Genomic DNA, 25,038 nt, shown 5'->3' on the forward strand with positions numbered 1-25,038 from the left:
CGCAGGTGCCTGGCTGCCAGCCTAGGGTGGGGCCCTTTGAGTTTGCTAGGCCCCACCCTGCTTGCCTACCGGGATTTTTTCGAGGAGAGGCAGGGTGGGGTCAGGCGCTTGACCCCACCTCCCGGTGTCTGGGGCTCCCTGCAGCCGGGCGCCCGCTCAGGCTTGGCTCCACTTCCCGGCGTTTGAGGCTCACCACGGCCAGGTGCCGGCTCAGGCTCAGCTCAGCTCAGCCTCGGCTGCTCGCCACTGCCGCTCCACGGCCGCGGGATGACGCCGCTTCCTCCCGGACGCGCCGCCCTCGGTGCCCCGCATGCCCATGTCCCTGGCCCGCTGGCTTGGTCGGGACTCCTGCTGTGGCTGCTGCTGCTGCTCTGGGCGGCTATCGTCGCCGCCCAAGGCCACACGAGGAGCGGACCCCGTGCCTCTGCCGTCTGGAAAGGTAGGCGGCGCCGTGCAGCCGGCGGGGCGCGGGATCGGGCGGGGCGCGGGATCGGGTGCTGCGCTGGGTGGGTGCGGAGCGGGTGGCCCTGGAGGGAGTGTGTGCGCATGCGGCTGCGGTCCTGGGCCGTCCCCGCGGGGGGGGCGTTGGGTCACCGTGAGTGTGTGTGAATGTGCGCGCTGAGCACGCCGGAGCGGACTGTAATGCCACAGCACCCGAGCAGCAGGGCCACAGTCCAGGCTAAGTTGCTCCAAGTCCGCCCGCTGCCGAGAGCCACAGCGCTGGGGCGCGGGCCCCTCTTCCCAGATGTTTAACTCCCGTTTAAAAACAAACTGGCAGGACCACCCCGCATGACGACAGAAAACCCTTCGCGGGTGAACTGCCTTCTCCGAGGAAGTCAATTCCCAGGAACGGGGGGCCCTTCAGCCACCCCAGAGGAACCATATTCCTGATTGGAAAAACAGGAGTGCATTTTTTTGAAAAAACAAAACCATGAAAAAATACAGAATTGCATTAAGCTAGTATGCATTTTGAAGTTATCCCAAAGTCCACCACATCAGACTAACACCTACCAGCATTTGGCAAATCTCCACCCACGTTTTTGGGACCACAAGCACCCACAAAAACAGGATCACGTATTCAGTTCATAAGGCGGTTTTCCGCTCCAGGTGCCGTGGCCATCTTTTTTCCCATGCCAAGAGACACAGAATGAAGCTGTTTTCGTGGCTGTATAATGTTCCACCAGCTCAAAGCAACCCGCTATTACCGAGTTTCCTCGCAATGTAACTAACCAAGGCCTCAAGAGTCCTCCTGTACGAAACGGCAGCAGCTGCCCCCGTGCCAGCCCCGCGCTCAGGGTGGAAGTCCACGGGGCATGGGGCACCGGATCCTCAGTCCAGAGAAAGGAAACCGCGCCTCCTGGCCGCCCTGCACCCAAGGCCACCCGGCCAGGGCCCGGCCGTCCCACGAGGCACAGGCTCCCCACCCCCTCGGCCGAGCGGGGTTGGACTCTGCTCAGACCTGTGGCAGCGCACAAGGCCAGGAGCCCTTCCGCCTTGGGGTGGTGGGGACAGCCGTGCCTGCAGAGGACACGGGCGGGCCTGCTGCCCACGCCGCCCCTCAGCCCGGTTCCCCGCGAGGACGCGCGCAGGCTCCGGGAGGAGGTGTCTGACCAGCTTCGTGGCACTGGCGCCGGCAGCGTCTGGGGTGCTGCAGGCGTCAACCCCCAGGCCGCTGCCGGCAGGCGGGTGGGGCGGCCCGAGGCGGGGGTCCCAGCAGAAAGCCCGAGCGTGGCCCAGAAGCACCAGAGCACCCGAGCCCGAGAGCCGCGCACCACCCGCACCCCAAGAGCGCGCCGTCAGGCACGACGCTGGGCCAGGGACGCTGGCTGACGGCTGGGGACCTCTCGGTGTCCCAACTTTGGGGGTGCTCCTGGCCGCGAGTGGGGGAGCCCAGGAGGCTGCTCCACACCCTGCAGTGCCAGGACGGCCCAGCCCAGAGAAGGCTCGGGTCCCGCTGCCAGCCACCGAGGTGGGACCCTGCACCGGAACGAACGTGTCCCTGGGGCCGGGGCGCCTACCCTGTGCAGACGAGGCCCCGCCGCGGCGGCCTCGCAGGCCCTTCTCCGCTGAACGTGAGTTCTGGGCCAGCTCTGAGAAGGAGCACCCCCTGGACAGACAGGAGGGGTCAGGCTGGGCCAGAGGCAGCCAGGGCCGGGGACGGGGCAGGCCCGGGTCAGAGCGCGCAGGCGCAGTGGCCCCGGCCTAGTCTCGGAGGCCGCAGTGCCGCCTGCTGCGTGGACGGTAGCAAGGGTTAGCATCGGCAGGGGGGTCCAGGAAGGAAGGACGCGCCACGCGGGTCAGTGCTGCCTCCTGACCCAACGACTGTGACCGGGCAGCACCTCAGCGTTCTGCCGACAGGCGGAGGACACCACGCCGTGTCTGTGCCGCCAACGCCAGCCAGGGCCACGCCCACCCCTCCCACACACCCCCACCCCACCCCGTCTCAGCCGGGCGCCAGTGGGAGGGGAGGGAGGGCGGGGAGCCAAACGTTGCCTCCTGGCGTGGCCAGGCCGGGCGAGCTCCATGCAAGGGCTCGGGTGAGAGGCCACTGGCCGTTCCTCCCACTGTGGGGACAGCAGGGGACAGCGGGGACAAAGTTGGGACACCGAGAGATCCCCAGCCATCAGCTAGCGTCCCTCACCAGCGCCGCCCCTCCTGGGGTCTCAGCGCCAGGAGGGGCCGAGGAGATGCCAGGTTTGGAGAGGCAGGGGCGTCTGGCACCTTCGTGGGCCTCCCTGCACCCCGGGAACAGCGCTGGCTCTGGGCAAAACCCTGCTTGCTGCCGCAGCCCCTCTGCTGCCAGAGGCCCAGGGTGGGGGCAGGCACACTCGCTGCCCAGAGCCGCGGGGCCGCAGGACAGGCAGCACCCGCCGGGCCCTGCTGCTCCAGGCAGGCTCGTCCTGCGGGAGCCCAAGGCCAGGTGCTCTAGGAGCAAAAGCAGCCGTGGACGGCAGGAAGCCGGGGCGTGGCTGCGCTTGTCAATCCTTCGTGGACACAAGCGCGAGCTTCGGCTAGTCCTCCCGGCTCGCTCCTCCTCTGGAGTCTTCCTTCCTGACCCTTTAGAGACCTAAAGCACGCCCAGAGGGGAGCGGGCGTATCTCTGTGGTCTAGCGCCTGCTCCCCACGGGGGAGGTCCCGGTACCTCCTAAAACATAAAAAAAATGGAAAAGCCCGTCCTGAGCCTGCAGCCCTACAAAGCAGCCAGCTTGCCGGCCCCACAATTTGGGGAGAAAACCCACAAATCCAGAAACGCGCCGGGGCCAGGCCAAGGTAAGAGGCGGGCTTCGAATGTCTCAGCGCCTGAGCAAACAGGTAAATGGCAGGAAAGGGGCAACAGGGACAGGGGCGGAGGAGCGGCTCCCAGGAGGCTGGAGAAGGTGGAAGCCAGGTCTCTACCGGCTGCCAAGTGACCCGTCCCCCTTGCACGTGGGAAGAAACGGGCGGCAGGCGCAGGGCGCAGGGCCGCACCTCGGCCCTCGGGAGCAGCAGCGCCTGCTCCGTCTGGCCCTCCCCCCAGGGTCCCCGTGGCCCACCAGACCGGGACACGCGCGCGGCCCCTCCCGACCAGCCGGGAGAGGCGGAATGGCCACGGGGATGCCGCGGGCCAAGGACTACCCTGCCCGGCCCAGCGCAGGGCGCCGCGGGACCCGGCACCTCGGGGCCCGGCCGGCTCGGAGCGCTGCCTGCCGCTTGTTCAGCAATTTCACGCTCCATGGCCCGACAATGTCGGCGTGGAAGCCCAAGCTGGGCCGTGCTTCCCAAAGGTCACTCGTTGACCAACCTGTGGCTGAGCCTGAAGCTGCTTTTCCTATCTGGGCAGCCGCTGCTGGCCCCACCGCGGCCCCAGCACCGACCGCGGCTCTGGAACGACCCAGGCCAGGGCTTGTGACCCTATCACCTCCCTGCACGTGGAGGCGCGGCCGCAGGGGCGAGGGCGCTACAGGCAAGAACTGCAGACTCCCCCTGGCTGGACTCTCACCACCCAAGGCGTTGTTATGCTAACACATGGAACCCGTCAGCGTTTCAGAGAGGCTAAAGAGCCTGGAAACGCTCAGCGACTCCTTCAGATCCGAGAGGGAGACCCTGACGCTCTGCTCCTCGGGCCGCCCAGAGTGCCCACCGAGGACAGCCCCCACTGTCTGCGCAGTGAAGGCCTCTCGTGGTTGCCCTGCCATAAGGCCCGGTCTGGTTTGGGAACTGCGCTGAGACACCAGAGCCGGGAGGTCAGAGGTTGGCCAATCTGTGCAGCCCCGCGCTGCCTGGGAGAAAGTGCAAGCCACTCCCACAGTTTAAAATTTTCTAGCAGCCAAAAGCCATAAAAAGAGAACGCACAGGAAATGCCCTTTAGCGAGTCTGCCCTGGCAGTACAAGCGGTGGGCGTGTCTACACAAGCGGCGGACACGAGAGTACGAGAGGTGGGTGGCATCCTGCACAGCCGGCGTGCATGTGTGCTCGCGGCTTGTCCTGCTTCAGTCCAGCCACGTCTCGAGGCCATGGGGACGACGGCGTGTGGCCAGGGGCCTCCCTGCTGGACAGCACGGCCTGAGACCCACCCTGCAAAGGACCCGGGCCGCGCGACCCCTCCCCACCTCCTGCTCCTGAACTGGTCAACACACACACACACATGCACACATGCGCACATCCCCGCACGCAGGTGCCTGCACGCACGGTCTGCTCTGCTCCTTGCTTCGGGAACCGGAAGCCCCGCCAGGGGGAGCAGAGCGCACCGCTCTCGCGCTGCCCCGGGCCCCCGCGCTGCCCCGGGCCCGGCTGGAGGCGGCTCCCACCGCACGGGGCACAGCACCCGGTAGGCCGCCCGAGAGGCACCGGGTGTCCTTTTGACCCGAGAGAGGGGCCGATGCAGCCCAGATGGCCGACGCCGCCCCATGGCACCCGCCTGTGGGCGAGCAGGGGAGCCGCGGCCTTCCTCTCCCCGGCCGGCATCGCCCCGCCCTGGCAGCGGCCGTGGGGACCCTGGACCTCCAAAGCCGCCTCGGCTCTCAGCTGAGCACGGGGCAGACCAGACGAGGAGGGGGCCAGATGCGCTTGCGCCCCCCAAGCCCCCAAAACCCACGAGGACGCACCGTGTGCGGCCGCAGGGACCTTCACAGCCAGTACCCGGTTCCTGTGGCAGACTCCTTGGGGGCGGGGAACGGCCTCTTACGGGGAAAACTCGACGAGTCCTCTGCGCCCTCCAGACCCCCAGGGACCCCGTGCCGGCAGGAAGCCCCGAACCGCCACAAGGCAGCGCCGCCCGCTCACGGGGCTCTGCTGGGCTGGCGCGCCCGCCGAGGAGCCCGAGGGCTCAGCAGGGTGCCCCCAGGCCTGGGGCCCACAGTATCTGGGGGGTCCCTGGGTCTGCCAGGAGAGGGGAGGCCCAGCAGGGGCCCGCAGAAGCCTCAACGCAGAGCAGCCGGGACAGAGCACACTGGAGGCCGCACCCCGGAACCTTCCGCCTCCCCAGGACGCGAGGCGCAGCCCGCTCGGCGCCAGGTTCCCAGGGTTTGGGGAGCAGCCCCGCTGAGCTGGCGCCTGGCACTCACCTGAGTGGCCACCTTGCCGTAGTCGATCCACCGCAGGGTGGCGAAGTTGGTGGACTCGGCGCAGTTGAAGCCGTGATTGAAGCCGGCGTGGTAGCCGTAGGGGAACGTGATCATGAACTCGCCGGCCTCCTGCGTGATCTGCGGAGGCAGAGGCCGGCAGTGAGGCCGAGTGCAGGACGGAGGCAGAGGGGCTGCGGCCCACGTGGGGGCAGGGCGGGGCGGGCTGTGGCCAAGGCGCGAGGCCCTGGACGAGCTGGCAGAGGCCACGGCTCAGGGACTTCTCAGCCAACAGCAGGGAGCCCCGACCGCACCACCCAGCGAGGTGCCGCAAGGACCAGGGAGCCCCAGGGCACCAGCCCGGCTGCCAACGGGGCTGACACAGCAGGGAGGCGGGCGCCCGTCAACTCGGCCCCCGGCTCGGCAGCCCTGCCCTGCCCTGCCCCTAGCCCAGCCCTGCCCCGGTGACAGGCATGCTCAGCATCCCAGGATGCCCAGATCCTCCTGGGGCTTCTCAGCCCTAACGCTGCGGGCAGGGACTGGGGGTGCCTCCGGCCTTGGAGGCAGCAGCCTTAGGCCTTGTGTCCACTGCAAGGTGCTACAGGACGGGCAAGGACTGGCGCGGGGCTCGAGGGGCTGGCGGTGGCCGCACAGCCTCCTGGGGCAGGCACACCACGCAGCGTCTCGCCTCTGCCTGCGGAAGGGACCCCCAGCCACTCGCACGAAACGCTCCCAGAAGGTGATGTCGGTCGTTTCACCGTCCCGAGCAAAGATTCCTTCAAAGAGTTCCCAGGAAGTGGGTCCTTCCAGGACAGTCAGAGACCAAGGAGCCGCACGGCAAGGGGGAGACAGGACGCCACAGGTCAGCACTCTGTAGGAGGGGCTGCCACTTCTCGGACAGCTGACTCCGTCCCCGAGCCGCGGGGCTGGGGTGGGCCCCAGCAAGGCCAGCTCCCGCTGTGCTGGGGCAGCGTCCCCGCCGAGGCCTGGAGGAAGAGGCCTGCGAGCGGAGGCTGCCGAGGGGCCGCCAACCAGCCCCATCTGCGCAGACCGCCGGCCCGGCCGAAAGCGCTTCCGAAGGCGGCTGTGGACATGCGTCTGCAGACCTGGGCACCTGGGGTTCCCTCTATCACTTCTGGGTTATTCCAGCAACTTTGGTGGCTGTGGACACGCGGCTGCAGACCTGGGTACCTGGGGTTCCCTCTATCACTTCTGGGTTATTCCCAGCAACTCTGCCGCACATTTGGGACTATCCCGCAGTAAAAAGTTTTAAAGTCAGGTTTCCCTTCACTGGGCCCAGGACGCAGACAAAGCACACTGCCGGCGACATGTCCTTATCCTCCTGCCCCTCGTGAGGCACTGGCCCGGCTCACATGTGGGGAAACTGAGGCTCGTGGTTGGCAGTGACTCTAAAGTCAGAGGACTCCTCCCCACTTGACAGACGCCAAGACGTGCCGATCTGAGGGGCTGGGCCGACGTGCTCTAAGCACCGCCTGCACCCGAAGCAGGGACAGAGCATGTCCGGGCCCCGATGGTCACACCTGGCCCCTGCCTCTGCCAGGCCATCCCCTCCCAGGCGCTGGTCTGCTCTCCACCACTGCAAGGTGTGCTTCTTTCCAGCGTTGCAGAAAGCGAGGTCGCACAGGACGTGCTCGCGCCTGGCTTCTGTTGCCCGGCATGAAGTCTGGGAGACATGCGTGTGGCCGTGCAGGCCGGCGGCCCGCTCCTTGGCGTGGCTGGCTGGTCTCCAGTCCCGTGGCTGGTTCGCCGTTTATTTAGTCGCCTATTTCCCGGCCGGCGGCCACCTGGCTCCCTCCCGTTCTCGGTTCTTGCAAGAGAAGCTGCTGGGCACGGCTGCATGCGAGTCTTTTCCCAACGTGTGTTAAGCGCACGTTTACACTTCGAGGACAGCCACCCCCACCCCGGCGGCGGCTGCGCCATCTGCGCCTGGCCGGCAGTGTGGCCGTGCCTGTGGGCGGCGGCGGGAGCGCCGTGTGGATTTAACTGTGCTTCCCTGACACCTACAACCCGTCGCGTGTGCTTCCTCCCTTGCCAAGCGTCTGCTCGGTCTTTTGCTCACGGTTATTGGGCCATTCATCTTTCTACAGCTGATGCACAGGCGTCCTCGGGCTGAGCCCAGCTTATTCCCACAGAAGGGTGAGCAGAACAGCTGGATTCATTTAAAGAGCCACGAGAAGTCAACACCCTGGCGGGGGGGAGGGGGACAGGGGACGGGGGAGCGCGACTTCGAGAAGCCAGCCACTGAGTCAGAAATCCATCAAAACCGACACAGCCTGGAGGAGAGCCAGGCCTCAAGAACACCAGGATACTTCTCTTTTCAAGTAATTAATTGCACCAATCAAGAAAAGTCAGTGTGCATTAAGCTATATTTTTAAATCCCTTCCAAGTGACAACTGCGTGTGGCAGAAAGCACCCGCAGGAAAGGGGGGGCGGGGCGAGAAAAAGCCACAGCCGTCCTGCAGGACCCGCCTTCAGGGCCGGGGGCCGGTTCCCGGCGAGGACCGTCTGGCCCCTTCTGACTGGGCGAGCCGGAGGCACGAAGGCCTAAGGAGCTTCTGGGAAACACACTCACTGCTTTTCTTATCCTAGCTGAGCTGCCCCTGGAAGCCACCGCCTCCTTCCTCTCCGAGCACCAAGTTGCCCCCACTGCCACCCCATGAGGGTGCAAAGCAGGCCTGGAAGCAAGAGGAGGCGGTGCGCCCCGGCGGGGCCCGAGCCGTGAGGCCCCCCGAGCCGTGAGGCCCCCCGAGCCATGAGGCCACCGGGCCCGGCCCTGCCTCGAGCCCTCCCAGGTCAGCAGGCGCACGCCGTCCTGCCGGGAAATCAAGCCCCAGCGTTTCCGGCATTCGTCGTCCTCCGTGTCACCGCGTCATCCCGACAGTAAACCCAAGAGCGCTGGGATGACGGCGAGGGCACGCGGCCCCAAACGCCAGCCCTGGAGGAAGCCGGAGTTCAAGCGTTCTCACGGGTCCTCGCAGGGAGGCGAGAAGTCCACGGCGGGTTACGGAAACAGGCTGTTCATTATCACACAGCTCTGCGACTGATCTGCTTTTCCTTGCAGAAGTAAACACCATTACGGAGGTTTGTACACGGACCGCAGGAGCCGCTCGCCCCAAGGCTGCCAGCAACTCCGCCAGGGCTCTGCGCTGCCGTCCTGTCCTCGGTGGCCCCGCGTCTCCAGCCTGACGCCGTCAACAGGCCTCCGCGGCAGCCGCAGGGAGCCGCCAGCAGCCCCCGGGGGCCCCCGGCAGGCACCACGCCCTGGAGGACATCTTTGATTCCCCAGTGGGGGGGAGCTTCTCCTTGGGTGAGCCAGGCTAGGAGCTGCGTTCCGCCCAGAAGATGGGGGGAGGGCAGGAAAAACAGAGCCCGCGTTTCTCAGAGCAAAATGCCCCGCTGCCTGTGAAGGCGGGCGACGGCCACGAGCCATCCCCCCCGGTTTCAGGCGAGACAGTGTGCAGCCCCGGCTGCGCGCATGCTGCGGGCGGCTTGACTGAAATGTCAGGAGCGATTTCCGACGCGCTGCCACTCTTCAGAGAGGCTGCAGCGCGTGGGATCCCATCACAGAACTCCCTGTACCTGACAAATCGCTCTTTCTGGGCAACTGTCAAAAGCCGGGTTCCCTGGAGGCCTCTCCACCCCTGCCCGGCCTGCCTGGACTGGCTCAGGGGACACAGGCTGGATGCTGCTGTCCACCCACGAGGGGGCCCGCCTGGGGGGGAGCACGGCCCACAGGCAGGGCTCCCTGAGAGGACAAATGCCCCAAGCCGGCTGCACCCTGACTCCCGCCAGGAGCAGCATGGCCCTCAGGCCTTTGAGCCAAGGTGGGCTGTCAACCCAGTGTCCAGGGATGTCCTGGGGAGGCTGGCCCGAGGCCGGGACCCCCGCCCCGCCCCCGCAGGGACAGCAAGTGCGCCTGTAAGCCAGGCTTTCAGGCTCCCCGGCTCCAGCTCCCGTCCCCCACAGCGCCACACGAGGACGAGCTGAGCACGCTCTGGGCGGCCAACGCAGCGAGGCCACAGTCCTCCCGCCGCGGGGGAGCAGGGCTTCGTGTCTGAGCAGGTCCATTCTCTCAGACGCCGTCCCACGAGGGCCGCGTGCTGGCAGCACAGCCCGCCCGGCACTGAGCGGCCGCCAAGGTCCAGGGCAGCAGGGGCCCCGGAAGCGAGAACCCGCCCCGCCGGCACGGGCCCTGCGGGGGACAGCTGGGGCTGAGAAGGCGGCAGAGCCCACGCACCGCCAGCACCCCAGGCAGCCTCTCCAACCGCACCTCCCTCCCCACGGACAAGCTGGAGGCCGCCTGCCGAGCCCATGGCCCGCCCTGTTCTAGAACCTTCCCCCGAGAAGATGGCGTACGCACCCGGCTGAAGGGGATCCCGTACTTCTTGAGGATGATGGGCGAGATGAGCGTCATCTTGTGCCGGAGGAAGGCGTCGCAGCCCTGAGAGCTCCCGGGGAAGAACCCTGGGCAGAGAGACGCGGCGTCAGCCAGGCCGGCCCCGGGCGGAGCCCCAGCCCCAGGGAAAGGACCCCGGAGCCTCGGGCGGCGGGCGGGCCGGCCCCCTTCCTGTGCGAGGAGCGCCAGCACTCGCCAGGGCAGGCCCTGCCCGGGGTCTGCAGCATCAGGCGGGGGAGAGGGGGCGTCACGCCCCACAGGACCCACATCTTCCCTAAACACAGCACACGGCCCAGCACACACAAGGGCCCTGACGGGGCGGGGGCTGCACAGGGAGGGGCCCGAAGGGGCAGTCATGGCCCCTGCTCCCCAACCCCCGGGGCCGCCCTCGAGCCCTCAGCCCACCGTGGGCCCGCCCAAGGGAGGAGGGCCGTGGCCAGGCCACCCACCCCGGGAGCAGCACCGGCAGGCGCAGGCGCGACGCACAGCCAGATCCTCCCAGCGCGGGAAGAAGCAGCAACACGAGGCAGGACGCGCCAACGTTCGCCTGGCCTGGGCCCCGCTCGGCACACGTGACACACATGGCACGCTGCCCTGGACTGGCCGGGCGGGGCCTGTGCTGAGCCCGGGCTCTTGGGCCCACCCTTGCCAGATGCACCAAGCCTCTCGGTTTCAGTCGTGTCACAAGGTGCCGGCCCGTGCCCGCGCCCCGCGGGCCACCTTTCAGAGGCCCCGGACGGGGTCCAGGTTTCCGAGCCGCTGGCTCGCTGGAGCTAATCGACAGCTGACGCTCCTCGTAGAGGAGAAGGAAGTCCTGCCGCTTCCAGGGAGCGGACCAGGGGCTCCCACCCACCGGGGCCGGGAAGGGCAGCAGGAGGCCGCCAGCTCCAGGCGCCGCGGGCCCTTGGACCCTTCTGGAAGCCCACTCCAACCGAGAGTCCCCCAACCCAGCCCCACGTGGCGCGAGCAGGGGCGCATGTGCCCACAGGTCCCCAGGGGAGAGTGCGCTGCCCATGCCCGCGGGAGCGCCCGGCCGCCAGGGCACAAGGGCGAGGTTCCTCCACGCTGACGGCGCCTCGGCAAGCACGCGGCCTCCTGCCCCACGCGGCAGCGCCTCCCGTTAAAGCTCTAGCAAAGGCGCATGTCTTAAGCCATCAGCACCGACACCGTACCACTCCTCTGCAGCCCCTCTCCCCGCTCCGGGGAGGACACAGTGACGCCGCTGCCCTGTGAGATGAGACTCCCCACGCGGGCCCCGGGAGGCCCGGAGGGACACCAGCAGAGGCTCCCTGGGCCTGCGCCGCCACCCTCCTCCAGGTGCCGCGGGGCCCCGAGCGAGAGGCCACAGAGACGCGTGGCCCAGCATTGCCAGCGGCCTGCTCCTCTGTTCCCGCTCCCACCGGGCCTGCCCCTCTAAGAAGGGGCCTAGCGAGCCCACGCGTCCCAGGAACCCAGGGCGCCAGCCTCCTGCGGCCCCACTGCCCGCTCGTCTGGCCTGGGCCCCATCACCAAGCCTTCGCCAGCGCTGGCAAGGTGGGCAGGTGCGCACCGGGGAGGGGCAGCCCCGCAAGCCCCTGCCGCAACCCCGCAGGCCTGCTCTGGGGTCACCCTGCACGTCGCTCTCCACAGGAAGTGCGTGCTGTCTTGGCCGGGGCTCACGGGAAGTCCCAGGCCGGCACAAGACATGCGCAGCCCGAGTGGGGCCACACCAGTGCGGCGGGGTCCCAGAGAACGTGCCGCCGTGTTTCTCCCGTTCCTTCCGCAGCTTTGGGGTGCGGTCGGCAGCCCCGCTCCCCAAGACGCCGCCGTGCCAGTCCCGGCACCCGGGACCGCCCCCCACTCGGCCAGCCACAGCACCGAAGGCGGCACTGGCCGAGGCTTCGAGAAGGGAGGTGCCGGGGTGGGCCAGGGGCGCCCAGGTTCCAGCTGGGCGGGCGCGGGGGGCTCTGACCGCACCAGAGGCCACGGGACCATGAGGGCGGCTTCTGGAAGCCTCCAGGAACCAGCGCCGCCGGCACCTTGGTCCCAGCCCCTGAAGGTCCCGTTTAGATTCCGGCCTCCAGGCTCGAACATGACAAACGGGGCTTTTTAAGCCACTGTTTATGGCAGTTTATCACAGAGGCAGCAAGAAATCTGATGGGGGCTTTTACGTTGGTTCTCGTCGGTGGAGACTCCGGCTTCACTCCAGGGCTCCAGGGAACACGTGGGCGGCCCTCGGCGGCCGGAGCACCCGCAGCCCTCCTGCGCTGGGCGGAGCCGCCCCCAGCCCTGCCTGGGCCCTGTCCACACGCGCAGGGTCTAGATCCCCAGTGAAACGCTCAGACACCGCCCGAGCCTCCGAGGCTGGGCCTGCCCGACTCCACCGCCGCTCGGCCGCCCCTGGCTCTTGTTGGGTCTGCCGTGCTTGTGCTTAGTAGATATTTGCTGCACCGACGAGCAACTCTCAGAGCCGGAGACCCGTTTTTCCAGAAAGAATGGATGTTCCCCTGTCTGACGCCAACAAGCTAGTGGGAAGGCGCTAAGAGCGAGCGGCGGGCTTCCCTGGGGTGGGGTGAGCGGGGCACAGAGGGCGGCCTGCGCCAACCTAGAGCGGCACTCTTGGGGGACCCATGCGGTGACCCTACCCTGCCCCCCACGGAGGCCCTCTAGGACGAAGGAGTCAGGGTCTCAGGGCCTCCAGCCCAGGTCACACCCCTTCCGGGTCACCTCGGCCGCGTTCCTTCACCTGGGAGGCCCCAGAGGGTCTCGGGGCAGGCAGGTGGGGCAGCGGCGCCTGCTGGGCTCGGCCCGGGCTGCAGGGCCTCTCGGCAGAGATTTGCCGAGGGAACCGCAGGGAGCCCGAGGGCCGCTCCTCCAGGCCCTCGCCCCACGGGGTCGCCTGCACGCCTGGCTCCTGAGCAGGGGCTTTCAGGGCCAGGAAAAGGCCCAGCGGCAGGAGGGGGCAGGAGCACGAAGCCACCCCGTGCCCCACCCTCCACCCCGCGGAGCAGGGAGCAAGCGCTCAGAGCGGACGCTTCCTGGGCGCAGCACAGGGGTCACGGCCCACGTGGCGGAGCCCTGGACCTGACCGTGAGGGGCGCCCCCTCACCCCCACGCATGGCGAACCTGGGGGGGCAGCTGCTGCTCGGTCCCGCCCCCCGCCCCCGCGGGCGCCCCACTCCCCTGGGCGCAGACACCTACCGATGGCCAGTCGCTCCAGGCGCTTGCCGTGCTCCGGCGGGATGGCGTACCTGCGGGAGAAGGGAGGCAGTCAGGGACCCCGGGGGAGCCGGGTCAGGCTCTCAGGGAGACGGGCCCACCTCCCCACAAAAGGCCCCCAAGTAAGCAGGAAGGTAAGAGGTGGCGGGAGGGGGGCTGCCGGGGGAGAGCCCTAAGGAAGGCGAGGAGGAGGGAGGAGGGAGGCGGGGGGGCGGGCGCCCACCCGGGACTCAAGGGGGCACTCGCGGGAGGCGTTAGCACGCCCAGCCCGGTGGCACTGAAACTCAAGGGGCTCCAAAAGCAAAAAATAACGCAACGCCGGACAGGAGCTGGGAGGGGCGCGCCCAGGCGACCTCCAGGAGCCCAGAGGAAAGGGCCGCTCCAGCGACGGGGAGCCCAGCTGCGCCCCGCCTGCTCAGCCTTCTCTTCAGCACCTTCCACGCCCGCACCACACCGCGGCTCCTCGAATGAGCAGGACATACGGGGGCCGCCCGCAGGCAGAGCGGGAACGAGAGGCGCCCCGCTCGCGCCATGGACGCCGGCAGAGCCAGAGCTCCTGTTCCCAGGGGAGGGCGAGCACACCGGGGCTCGGACGCCGCACGGCCCGAAGCGGGCGAGGGGTTCGCAGCAGGTGACGCTGCCCCGGGGACATGGCCGTGTCTGGAGACAGGACGCCCAGGACGCCCCCACCGTGGAGAACCGCCCAGCCCCAGCGTGGCTGCCAGGTTGGGAACCCACGCGAGCTACGCAGGAAACCGAGCTCGCGCCTGCTCGCAGCCGGCGCTGGAATAACTCCCCACCGCCGGACAGCGCAAAGCAGGGCAGCCCCGGCTTCCCAGGCCCGCCTCTTCCCTCCCTCCTCAGAGCACACTCACACGGGCACAGCCTCCGGGGCGTCAGCAGGCTGCCTGACAGTGGGATAGTCTTTTGGGGATCAGGAGAACCCCCCCACTCGGGTGTGCACGCGGGGGGCATCTGCCCCACGGGGGACACTGGGGACATCTGGTTGTCATGACCCCACCCCACAGTGCCCGGAGGCCCCCACCCCAGAGAACGAGCCAGGCCCAGCGTCGAGGGGGAGCCCCAGCTAGGATGACAGCAGCCAGCCCCCGCCTCCTGGAGCACGGGGAGCGGGAGGGGCACTAGCGCACAGCAGGCCCCCAGTCCTGGCAGCGCCGGGTAAAGGCCGGAGAAAGGTCTGGAAGAGGGCCGGGTGCCCAGCACAGGGGGGCAGCCCATCCCGACCGGGCGTCCCGGCTACGCTGGAGAGGGGGAGGAGAGCGGCCAGCGTTGTGCCACTGCCCGTCAACAGCACCAGGAGGCTCCCGGGAGGCTCCCAGCGCCCACCAAGGCGGCCCCAGCACCTCCAGCTCCGGCGTGCCCAGAACGTTCCACCGTCCAGGCAAAACAGCGGCCTCTTATCAGCCACACAAAGACGGCAAGAACTAACCCCAATCCCAGGCACCTTGGTGGGATGAGCGGACCCCAAACAGGGCGGGGAAGCAGCCATCCCTTCTGGGAAGAGGCTGGGGACGGAAAGGAACTAATTTGCGGCTGCAGGGCTGTGATGATTAATGCAATATCCCCGCCGACAATGCCGCTCTCACTTAATTACCGCCTGTAATTGGGAGTTGTAAAGATAAGATTAATTGAATCTGGTGGATGTTAAAAGTGTAACGGCTCAGCCCGGCTCCTCTGCTATTGGGAGCCGCGGCGCAGGACGCCGGGCAGCGAGTCCGGAAGAGGGCGCTGGACTGGGGGGTGCGCCGGGCCCAGGCTGCTCCTGCCAATGGGCCCAGAGCACAAGGGGGGGGCGCGCGCCGGGCCACCAAGGAGCCTCTTCCCATGTGAGGTTCCCGTGGTGGGGGACCCCATCTGACGGCGAGGACAGAAAGCGCTGCAGAAACTCGCTTGGCGGCCAAGGGGGGAGCAACGGGCCCAGGACCCGTCACCCCAGGCTTGCCGGCCAGCGCCATCTTCGCCCAGCCCCCCCACAGGAAGCCGGCAGGCTGGGCCTCTGCGGCCCTGGCGTCCTCCTGCCGACGCTCTAACAACTCCTGCCCCGGAGCAGGAAGGAAGGACGCAGCGGCCACGTGGAGGGCCTGCGCGCTGAACCCGGGGGCGCATGTGGCATCTGCCTGCCTGTCCACAGACCATTTCTCTGGGCTGTAAAACAAAGTGGCTTTTATGGGTCTCCAGGCGGGGCCTCAGCCTGGCAGCTCGGCCCCGCACAAGGTCAGCGCTGACGGCCCAGAGGCGCCCCACGTGCCCCACGCACCCCACTTCCAGGCCATGACCTGGGGACTCGCCCGGGAGCCGGTTCCCGGCCTTTCAGGGAAGGTGGCGATCCACAGGCCTCAGGGGCTGGGTGGGAGGGCGAGATGCTACTTTACACTGAGGGCGCTGTGCTGGGCACGCGGGGGGGGGGGGGGGGGGGGGGCAATGGGGAGAGAGTGCCCGGGGCCACTGAGGGTCTAGCGGAGACATGAGGTACCCGCAAGTCAAGCAAGGGCTGAAAGGACCAGTCACAGGCCCCCGGGGGGGGGTCAGAGGCAGAGGGGAAAGCGCTTCCGGCAGCCTCACAGGCCCCCAAGACCCGGCTGGAGGGAGCAGCGGCCCAGGAAGGAGGGAGCCAGGAGGGGAGCGAGCAGGGCCGGGGGAGGAGGGAGCCGGGAGGGGGGTGGCAGCCTGGGGAGGAGGGAGCCCCGAGGGGGGGAGGGGGGCAGTGGTCCGGGGAGGAGGGAGCTGGGAGGGGGGCAGTGGCCCTGGGAGAAGGGAGCCCGGGGAGGAGGGAGCCCAGAGCGGAGCAGTAGCCCCAGGGTGGGGAGGGAGCCCCAAGGGGGGCGGCGTCCCGGGGCCGACCCAGCGGGGCGCAGGGAAGAGGGAGCCCAGTGGCCCGCCTGCCGCCGCTGCCTCCTACTCTGCGACGTCGGAGCCGTGAGCCTCAGCCTGCGCCCTGCGCCACTGCCAGAACCAGAAGGCCACACCAGGAACCTGCAAAGCTGTCTACGGGGTGGCGGGAGACTGGGCACCCGAACAGGCCGGGACCAGAAGCGGGGAGCAGCAGTGCCCAAGGCATGCAGCCAGCAGCGCACGAACCTCAATTTGCGTCAGATGGAGAAGACCGGACGCGGTGGCTGGAGCATGCCAGAGGGACCCGGCAGGGCGGAGGGGCCTCCTCTGGCCGCGATCCCGCCTGACGCTGGGGCCGAGCGCGGGACATCTGGCCAGGTGAGTGGCCAGCGGGCAGGGCTGTCCTGACCACACTGTGCAAGGTCCTGCCAGGCTTCCAAAGAAGTTTCCTGCCTGTGCAGTCAAGTCTGAGAAGAGGGACTAACGAAGACGAAATGCAGGGGATCGGCCGCGGGGCAGCTGTGTGACCCTGACGGAAAGCACAGTGGTCGCTGGGGGTGGGCGGGCGGCTCGCCCCCAGCCGGATGCTTTCGTTCAACCAGGACGCTGGCCCGGGGAGGAGGCTTCCCGCCTGCCGCGGAGCACGCTATTAATAGTGTAATTTTCTCGGTGTTTTGTTTATTCCCCCAGAATGGCTTGATGGATGTGAATAATTATCAGACTATAAAAGCCAGCAAATGTGCTATTTTCTCGCACTCTAAATCATCAAACAAATAAAGTGTGAAACAGCATTTTTGAATATAATTTTCCCCTCTAATGGCTTAGAATTATTATCAAGAACAATGAAAAATAAATAAGCAAACGCCTCGCGAGTTAAAAATTAAACAAGTGTGTCAGGATGAGGAAGGCAGACTGTCTTGGGAACAGGAAGCCGGTCAGAAGCGGTCGCAGGGACCACAGGCAACAAACAGGCCCGCGGCGGCCCCAGGCAGCTCCTGTCGCGGCAGCAGCCACCCCTCCACACTGGCCGGCCACCGAGACGCGGGGGCAGCGGGGGCCGGCTGCGCTGCGGTGCTGGGCGCCACGGGCTCGCGCCTCCGCTCCACGCCCGCTGCCGGCCACCCCCACCCCCGCGAGCGGAGCGGAGCCAGTGGGAGGCAGGTACCCGGGAGGCGGGTCTCCCCGCCGCCTCTTCTCCCCGCCGCCTGGGAGACTCCTACGAGGTCGCTCTGCGGCCCCCTCCCCCTGCTTCGGCCAGGGCCCTGCCTGGGCCCCTCGCGCTCCATCCCCTTCCTTCTCTGGCTCGGCGGCAGAGACGCAGCCCCGTAAAGCCGCCATCGCCCCCAAGGCCAGTGCGGCTCTCGCCGGGCACGCGGTGCTTGGAACCTCTCCCGCCGCCCGTCAGGACAGTGCTCCTGGCAAGCCGCTATCACATGCTGCTGACCAGAAAGCGCGTCGGCCTCCCGTGCCCGGCCTCCTGCCAGGGCAGGGACTTGGAGCAGGAGCCCTCTGGAAATGCCACTTCAGCCCAATCCGTGGTGGAGCTGGTGAAGTTAATTTCACGGTGTCTGCACAAAGTCCAGGCAAACGGGCCCCTCGCTGCTTAACACGCTCTAATTTCGGAAATAGAAACAACGGGGGGACGTCTGCGGACAACACAGCGACAGGGCCTGAGACTGTGCGACAAGCTGGAGGCCCAAGGCTGAGCGGAAGCTGCTGGGCCCCTCGCACACAGCGCCTCATCACGGCCCAACAGCGGGACGGGACGCCGCGCGGGCCGCGCTCCAGCCAGGGCAGCCGCTCTGCTCCGCCCCTCGGAGCTGCAGGGCAGAAAGGCCCAAAAAAACAAAGCCACAACCAGATGCTACTGTTCGATGACCACGGAAACAGGCCACATCGAAGCCATTCTCAGAAATGTCCAATTCTCTTAGGGTAACTCACACGGCGTGGAGGCCCTCACAATAACGCGCCAGCACTGAAGAAACGAGGAGCAGTGGGCCATGGTCCTCGCCCCAGCTCCCGGGCTCCATGCCACCGACGGTCTCAGCTCCTCAGAATCCCGCTTAGAAAGAGCGTCTCAGATGAGCCAGAATCCTGAAGGCCAACACCTTTCCCAGATGTCCCTCCTGGAAAAGGAATGGGGCCCAAGGGTCCTGACGGAGAGGGCCACCAAACCCTCCTGCTGCAGGGACAGCGCCCCGCACCTGGTGAAAAGCCGCATGTCACCCAACTTGCCTTAGGGATCTGCGTGCTTCTGAATGGAATGAATGAATGAATGAGTGACTGAATGGGAAACCCTATCGCCAGCACAGCACATGGGCACACAGGAAGAGGACAGACCAGTCCCATGTGGACCAGAAAGGGACGGGGCCTGAAGAACATGGGAGCAAATCAGATGCAGAAGGCAGAGCAGGGTTTAGTTCCAGGAGGCAAAGGAGTTCAGCAAGGAACGCTGTGTAAAGATCCAAGCCCCTCGGGGTCAAGGTTCTAAGCCAAACGGGACTGGAAGGGGCCTGCCCTGACTGGGTAAAGGCATCTGCCCACAGCCCACAGTCGAACTCAGTGAGGACGTGGACATGTGCCCGGAAAGCCAGGAACGAGGCAAGCTGCCCTAGTCACAGCTGCTAGTTGGCCCATGCTCAAGGCTATCCAATGCACTACGTCAGGAAAAAGACACACAGGCACAGCAACTGGAAGGGAAGAAGCAAACGTTTCTTCTCAAATAACATCAGCTACTTCAGGAATCTATGAGAACCAACTGGTAAATCACAGAATTAAAGTCCAGCAAAGTGGCAGAATAAAATCTTCAACATGCAAAAAAAAAGCAAGGTTTCCTCAGTGCCAGAAAGAACATTCACAGGGAACTGTAAAATCCACTAAAGTAAACCCTGCTCCTTTCCTGGGGTCTGGAAGCAAGAATCCCCACCACAAAGAAGGCCAAACACAAAACTGGTGGCGTGTTTGCAGTTGATGAAATCATGGCCCAGGAAAACCAAAACACATTCGGCTTTCAGAACGCGACAGGAACGAGGCTATGACGACGGCAGGCTTGGGGGGGGCGTCATGGAGGTTTGGTTGATGGAAGGAAGTCCTGGTGACTGGCACTGGGACAAGAGGGATCAGCTGGGACAGGTAAGAGATGCTGAAACAGCAAAACAACAGAACTTGAGGGCAGACAGGCCGACCCTTGACACACGGGCAGCAGGTCCAGAGGCCAGAGCAAAAGGACAGCCGCGCGGAAATACAGAGCCCCCCACGGGCCCCGTGTGCCACTGGGAGGGGAGGGGGCGCTGTCACTGGCCCTGAGCCGGCCGCGAGGCAAGCCTGCAGAGGACTTGGCCCGATGGTGGGAAGGGAGGAGGGACACCCTCGCCCAGGCGAGCTACACGTGTGACTGAGAGGCAGGGATGTGGGAGTCTCTCTGGGCCTGGGGCCGGCCCCTGCCCACCCAGCTTGACCACCGCTGCCATAAAGGGGCTCAGCCTGGGCTGCGGGGGTCCTCCCCCACAACGGCCTGACACGAATGGGTCCTGGCCCCATTTCTACAGGAAAACACCTCCCTCATCTGCGCCCAGCATCGGGATCCTGGATGCAAGGAACAAACACTTGCTCAGGAGATAGGACCTGCCAGGAGCAGGTGGCTTTTAGTTTCCCAGCAAGAACCTTATCGAGCTGCAGCACAGTTTTATCTTGAATGGATCGTTTCAGGGAACAATAGATGATGGGGTTTGCTTTCTCACACCAACAGTATCAATGACTTCAAGTAATGACATTTTTATTGGAACACACACGAGATAAACAGAGTCCCGGGAGCACACAGGAGCCCTGGATGGGATTACCGCCTACCAGACGCCAAACAGACCAGCCTGGCCGGCGGGAGACAAAAAGGCACTGGGCCGACTGTGGGATTAGAGCAAACGCCATCGACCGTACACCTTGAAGTGTGTGCTTTAGTAACACATATCGATGAAGTCGATTTTACTAAAAAAGGCGCTGGGCAGCGGGAGGGCCAAGGACGGCCTCCTGGGTGGGTGGCGGGCTCCCAGCAGGGCCTGGCACCCGGAGGGGCCCAGCTGAGCTGACGGCACAAGCTGGCAGCCGCCTTGAATTAACCAGCAGACTCCACAAGGCGAGTGGCGGGGAGCCCTGATCGCCAGCTCCAGCCTCTTGGGCCCATGAATCCTGTTTACGACGTGATGCGACCACGAGTGCAAAGCCCCGGGCGTGCTTGGCTCTTCACGCTCTCTTTCCTGCTGCCGCTCGGAGAGAGCTATGGGGGGCCCCTCACAGGCACGGCTTCGGCTTCGGGGGACAGGAGCATGCCTGCAGGCTCCAGCGCAGGCTCCAGCAGGGAGGACGCCAATCTGTGGGAGGCTGAGCCGGTAACATCAACACCACTGAGGAGCCAAATTGCTGCTCCGGAGACGCCCGGAGGCGTGGGTGAGGCCAGGCCCAGCCGCCAGAGCCCCTCCCCTCCAGCACCGTCTGTACGCAGCAGGGGGCCTGCCCTGATTTGTTTTTGCTGAAAAGAGTACGGCTGGGCCTTTGGTAAGTACAAAAGTAGCCAGGGCTGGGGCTGGGGCTGCCACAGGGAAGGGAAGGGGGCGGTGCCCGTTTGGGGGGGGGGGAAGGGGCGGGCATGCCAACCACTCCCCGGGCGCACCCAGCACCGCAACAGAGCGTGCCCTCACCTGGCCACCCAGGCTGGCTCCGGCCGGGGAGGGCGGCTGGGAGGTGACCAGGGGACCCCGGGCCGGGGGAGGGGATGGGGGACTGGAGGGCAGGGAGGGGCGGGAAGGAGGGGGCTGAGAAGCCGCTCCGTGGCGCCCGCCGCCTCCGAGCCGTCACCCACTTGGGGCCCCAGTGGCCAGGTGCACCCCAGGAGCCCGCGCCCGAGGGGGACCCAGAAAGCCACCGCGGCACCCTGCCCGGGGCCCTGCATCCCCACGCACGCCGAGCGCAACCTGGACCGTGGGCCGGGCAGCTCTGGGTCGACTGAAGCGCTGCCCAAGCCGCCTCTTCCCCGTCCACACTGGACGCCGCCGTGCTTCCAGCGCGCGCTGCCGGAACACGAGGCCCGTGAGACCCTGGACGTGTGCTGGCAGCCGAGGCCCCGTGGGCTGCGCACGGCCCGCCCCATCTGAGGCAGGCGGGGCCTCAGCTTGCCGCGTAATTAGCAACTGGCTCCGGGGACCCAGGCTCCGCTCCCCGGGCGGCCCAGCGCCCACCAGCGATGGCGTGGCGACGGCAGACACGAGCAGAGTCCGGCCCGCCGCCCTCCAGCCGTGGTGAGGGCGCGCTCGTGCACGGGTCGAGCCCCCTCGGCGCGCAGTCAGGTCGGCGCAGGCCGGGCCTCGGCGGGAAGGTGCTCAACGACCGCCCTCAGCCTTGCTGCGTGGCCTCCTCAGGCGCCTCGAGGCCCCCGCCTCCTGCGCGCAGCCAGCACGCAGGACAGGAAGGACGCTCACCACCCAGGTTTTATGCAAAGACAACTAAGGCTCCCTCTGTGCTCACAGGTTTGCAGGAATGCCCCTGGGGGGCCGACCCCTGCCGCCAGCGCCATTGCTACGCAGGACCAACATGCTGTGGACCCCGGACCCTGTAGAGCGCTGTGCGCTCGGGGTTCGCCTGTCGGTGGGGGGTCCCTGCCGAGGTCCCGTCATCTGCCGGGCCCCGCACCCAGGCCACGGACAACTCCCGTGGCCGACGGATGGGGTGATTACGTGCGTGGCATCAGCCGGGACTGATGAGTTGGGTAGCAAAGGCTCAACTACCTTCCCCTGGAAGGTTCCAGAGCCCCTGCCCAGCCCCAGGCGGCCTGAGGAGCCACGCGTGGGAGGCGGCCAGCCCATCTGCCTGGCCCCTGCCTCCAGCCTCGTCTCCTCCGTTGCCTGCGAGAAACCGCCACCGCGCTCGTGGCCAGGCGGCCTCCGTCCAGCCGATGTTTAGGGACCCAACCCCACCTGCGCGCTCGGGCCACCTCCACTGACCGCCTCGGCCCATCCCCCCAAGCCTGCCGCCCTGGGGTCCACGGGGCAGTGGTCCAGGAGGCGGGCGAGCTGCGGGGAGGAGGCGGGCTCGGGCCACGGTCTGGCCACTCGGCCACCGCAGCCTCGTCTGCCTGTCTCCTCCAGCAGCAGTGGGGAGAGAGAGGGCCCCGTCTGCGGCACTCCCGGGCCTTCCAAACACCCCGGGGAGCAGAAGAGACACCAACCACCCCGTCACCGCCAAGCTCAAACCTGACAGCACAGCCCCCGCCGGGGAGGCGGGCACGCGGGCAGGACTGTCACACCAAGCCGCCACGCAGGGTCGACCGAGCCGGGGGGGCGTCACCTCTGGGGGAGGCGCAAGGAGAAGGCGCTCGGCACAGGGCAAAGGTGCGCTTCTCCTGGCCTCGCAGGGGCGGCACGGAGGGCTGACGGGAGGAGCAACCCGACCCCAACACGGGCCTCCTGCACGGCCCCCGCCGTGCCTGGGACCACAGGGCCTGGGAGCAGGGCCAGGCCGGCGACCGTGCAGCCCGGGCAGCCGCAGAGTCCAGCGACTCCGCCGCCATGCGCCTCGGGCAGGGGAGACCCTGGGGGGAGCGGGAGGCCGAGGCAGGCCTGAGCTGCCCACGGGCCGGGCCGGGCCCGTCGAGAGCGACAGCGTACGCCACGCGGGAGGGCAGCGCAGGGAAAGCCGGAGGCACGCTGGGCGGGAGCCTGGAGGCTCTTCGCCCCCATCTGTTTATGGAAATGAAGGCAATAAAGTGTTTTTTAAAAAGGATACCGAAAGAGGAGCAGGTGAGCACAAGCAGGTGACCAACACCGAAGGACGGCGGGCGCACCCAGAGCCGCCTGTCCTGGGGCTCCCACTCCGCTCGCCAAGCCCTGTCCACCCCCGGCAGCAGGGATGCCCGCTACCCAGGCCGCCGGCCGGCGCGTCAGCCAGCCCCGCAGGGGCAGGCGCCCCCAAGCACCGGCGTCCGTCCCCCAGCACACTGCAGGGCCCGCTGCCAGGGAGGCCGCCCAGGAGAGCACCCCCAAACACACTGAGGGTCCCCAGCCACTCGGACCCGAAGGCGACACCCCCCAGGAGGACGGGCCCCCCACAGGGCAGGACTGGCCCAGGTCGGAGGGGGCTCCCGCGGCCCAGGGAAGGCGCGCTGGCCATCCCGACGCACGCCCGCGCCTTGAAAGAAAGTGGGCGCAGCGCCCAGCAGAAACAGAAGCAACGACTGCCAGCCCCGAGGCAGGGCGGCCAGGCAGTCCCCGCAGCCCCGCTGCCCCTCGACAGGAGCGGCTCGGCCCGGAGCACCCCGACGGGGCGGCAGGTGCTCGGGCTCGCCCAGCTGCACGCCTCCCTGCTGCCCGGGCGGGCCCTGGGGGAATGAGAGCAGAGTCTCTCCTCCTGCAGGCGGGGCTCCCCCGCCCCCGACGGCCCTGCTGCCCAGGCACGCAAGGGGGGCGGCCCCGGGAGCCCAGCGGTCCCCAGGAGGCCGGGCACAGGCAGGCGCGGGACCCGCTGGGCCGCGGAGGGCAGCAAGGCCGGCCAGCGTGGAGCTCGCCCCTGCCTCCGAGCAGTCGGCCCCGACGCCCGCCCTCCCAGCAGCCACCGTCCCAGCAGAGCCACCCCCAGCTCTTCCAGGGCCTGCCTCTGCCCCACGGCCGAGGGAAGAGCAGCACCGACGGGTGCTCCCCGGTGGGCTAACCAGGGGTGCGCAAGCCGCCTCCACCGTCTCCTCCCACCTCGAGCTGGGGCCGGAAGCTCGGTGACCAGGTGCCATGCCAAGAGAAGGAGCAAGTCTCACAGTGCAGGCAGAGCCCTTCAGGCCGCGCCGTGCGCAGGAGGAGCTGTGCATAGGGGGCGCCCGGCACTGCCGATGTGGGTGTCACTGTCCCCGCTTGGGACCTGGCCCAGGCACCCAGCTCTCAGGTGCTATGGACCCCATGCTACCACCTGACCCCAGAGGGCACCCTCCACCACCCTGACTTCCAGGGGACAGAGCAGAGACCCCCGAGGAGCCGGACTGGGCACGGCCGGTCCAGCAGCGCCCCCTGCAGCGTGACGGGGCGAGGGGGACGCAGGGGCGGCTGGAGGAGGGTGTGTAGGTCACCGCGAGGCCCGCAGGTGGGCAGCCCGGGGCCTCCCACTCATGGACGCGCCCCGAAGAGCCTCCCCGGCAGCAATGCCCCAGAGAAGGGCCAGTGCGGCCACTGCAAAGGAGGGCCTCCTGGCTGACGGGCCCTGGCCCCCCGTGGCGCTCAGGAGGGCGGGAAGCATCGTCAGAGACCCTCCCCGCCGCCCGCTTGGCCCGCACACCCACGAGGAAGACGGCTGTGGCTGCGCATGCAGAGCAGGCAGGTGGGCGGGAAGGAGTCTGGGGCACTGCGCGGCACTGCAGGATCAGCGAGGGTCAAGGTCAGTCTGTGGTCCCAGGGGCCTACATGCACCCGTCCCAGGCCGCAGGACCCTCACCCCACAGCTCCACAGGGGCAGTGAGGAGCCCCGACACCAGCGCCCGCAGCGCGGGGCCCTCCGCCTGCTCCTCAGGACGGGGAAGGAACAGGGGGAAGGGGGTGGCGGGTCCTAAGGGCGTCTGGGAAAGGCCCAAGCGAGCCAGGCCTGGGACGTCACACTCGCCAAGCCCCAGCTCCTTCCTGCAGCGGCCGGCGGGGGTCCTGGGCAGCCGGTCCCCACCCGGGCCTGCCATGCAGCACGGGGAGACCTTGAATCGGGGCGGCGGGAACAGGCCTGCCCTCTGCCCTGTTGCCCGCTGCCACCCAAGGCCTCAACTGCCGGGCAGCAGGGGGGCTAGCAGGGTGGGCTGGACGCACCGCTGGGTCTATCTTAAGCCCCCACCCCAACAGGATCTGAAGCCTCAAGGCTTCAGGTATCCTTGGCCGGCTGCCTGAGCGCCGGCCTCCGGGAGCACGTGCCCCGCGTTCCCGCGTTCACGGCCACCAGGCCGCTCGCGCCGGCTGGACATGCCAATGCACTAGCAGAGGGGTGCCAGGCCCAGGGAGGCTGCCCAGATGCGGTAAACCC

The 25,038-nt window shown here is 67.5% G+C and overlaps 1 protein-coding gene across 3 annotated transcripts in view; it reads right to left on the bottom strand.

The window, feature by feature from the left end:
• Window positions 1-25,038, bottom strand: part of KDM4B (lysine demethylase 4B) — a 141,350-nt gene that overhangs the window by 47,831 nt on the left and 68,481 nt on the right. For all 3 annotated transcript variants that reach the window (XM_071210002.1, XM_058282033.1, XM_058282032.1), the window contains 3 exons: window positions 13,138-13,187; window positions 9,922-10,025; window positions 5,544-5,681 (listed from right to left, as the gene is read on the bottom strand). In XM_071210002.1, coding sequence (XP_071066103.1) covers window positions 5,544-5,681; window positions 9,922-10,025; window positions 13,138-13,187 — 292 coding nt within the window. The remainder of the gene's footprint in view (window positions 1-5,543; window positions 5,682-9,921; window positions 10,026-13,137; window positions 13,188-25,038) is intronic.

The sequence above is a fragment of the Dasypus novemcinctus genome, chromosome 19, assembly GCF_030445035.2.
Source record: "Dasypus novemcinctus isolate mDasNov1 chromosome 19, mDasNov1.1.hap2, whole genome shotgun sequence".
NCBI lineage: Eukaryota > Metazoa > Chordata > Mammalia > Cingulata > Dasypodidae > Dasypus > Dasypus novemcinctus.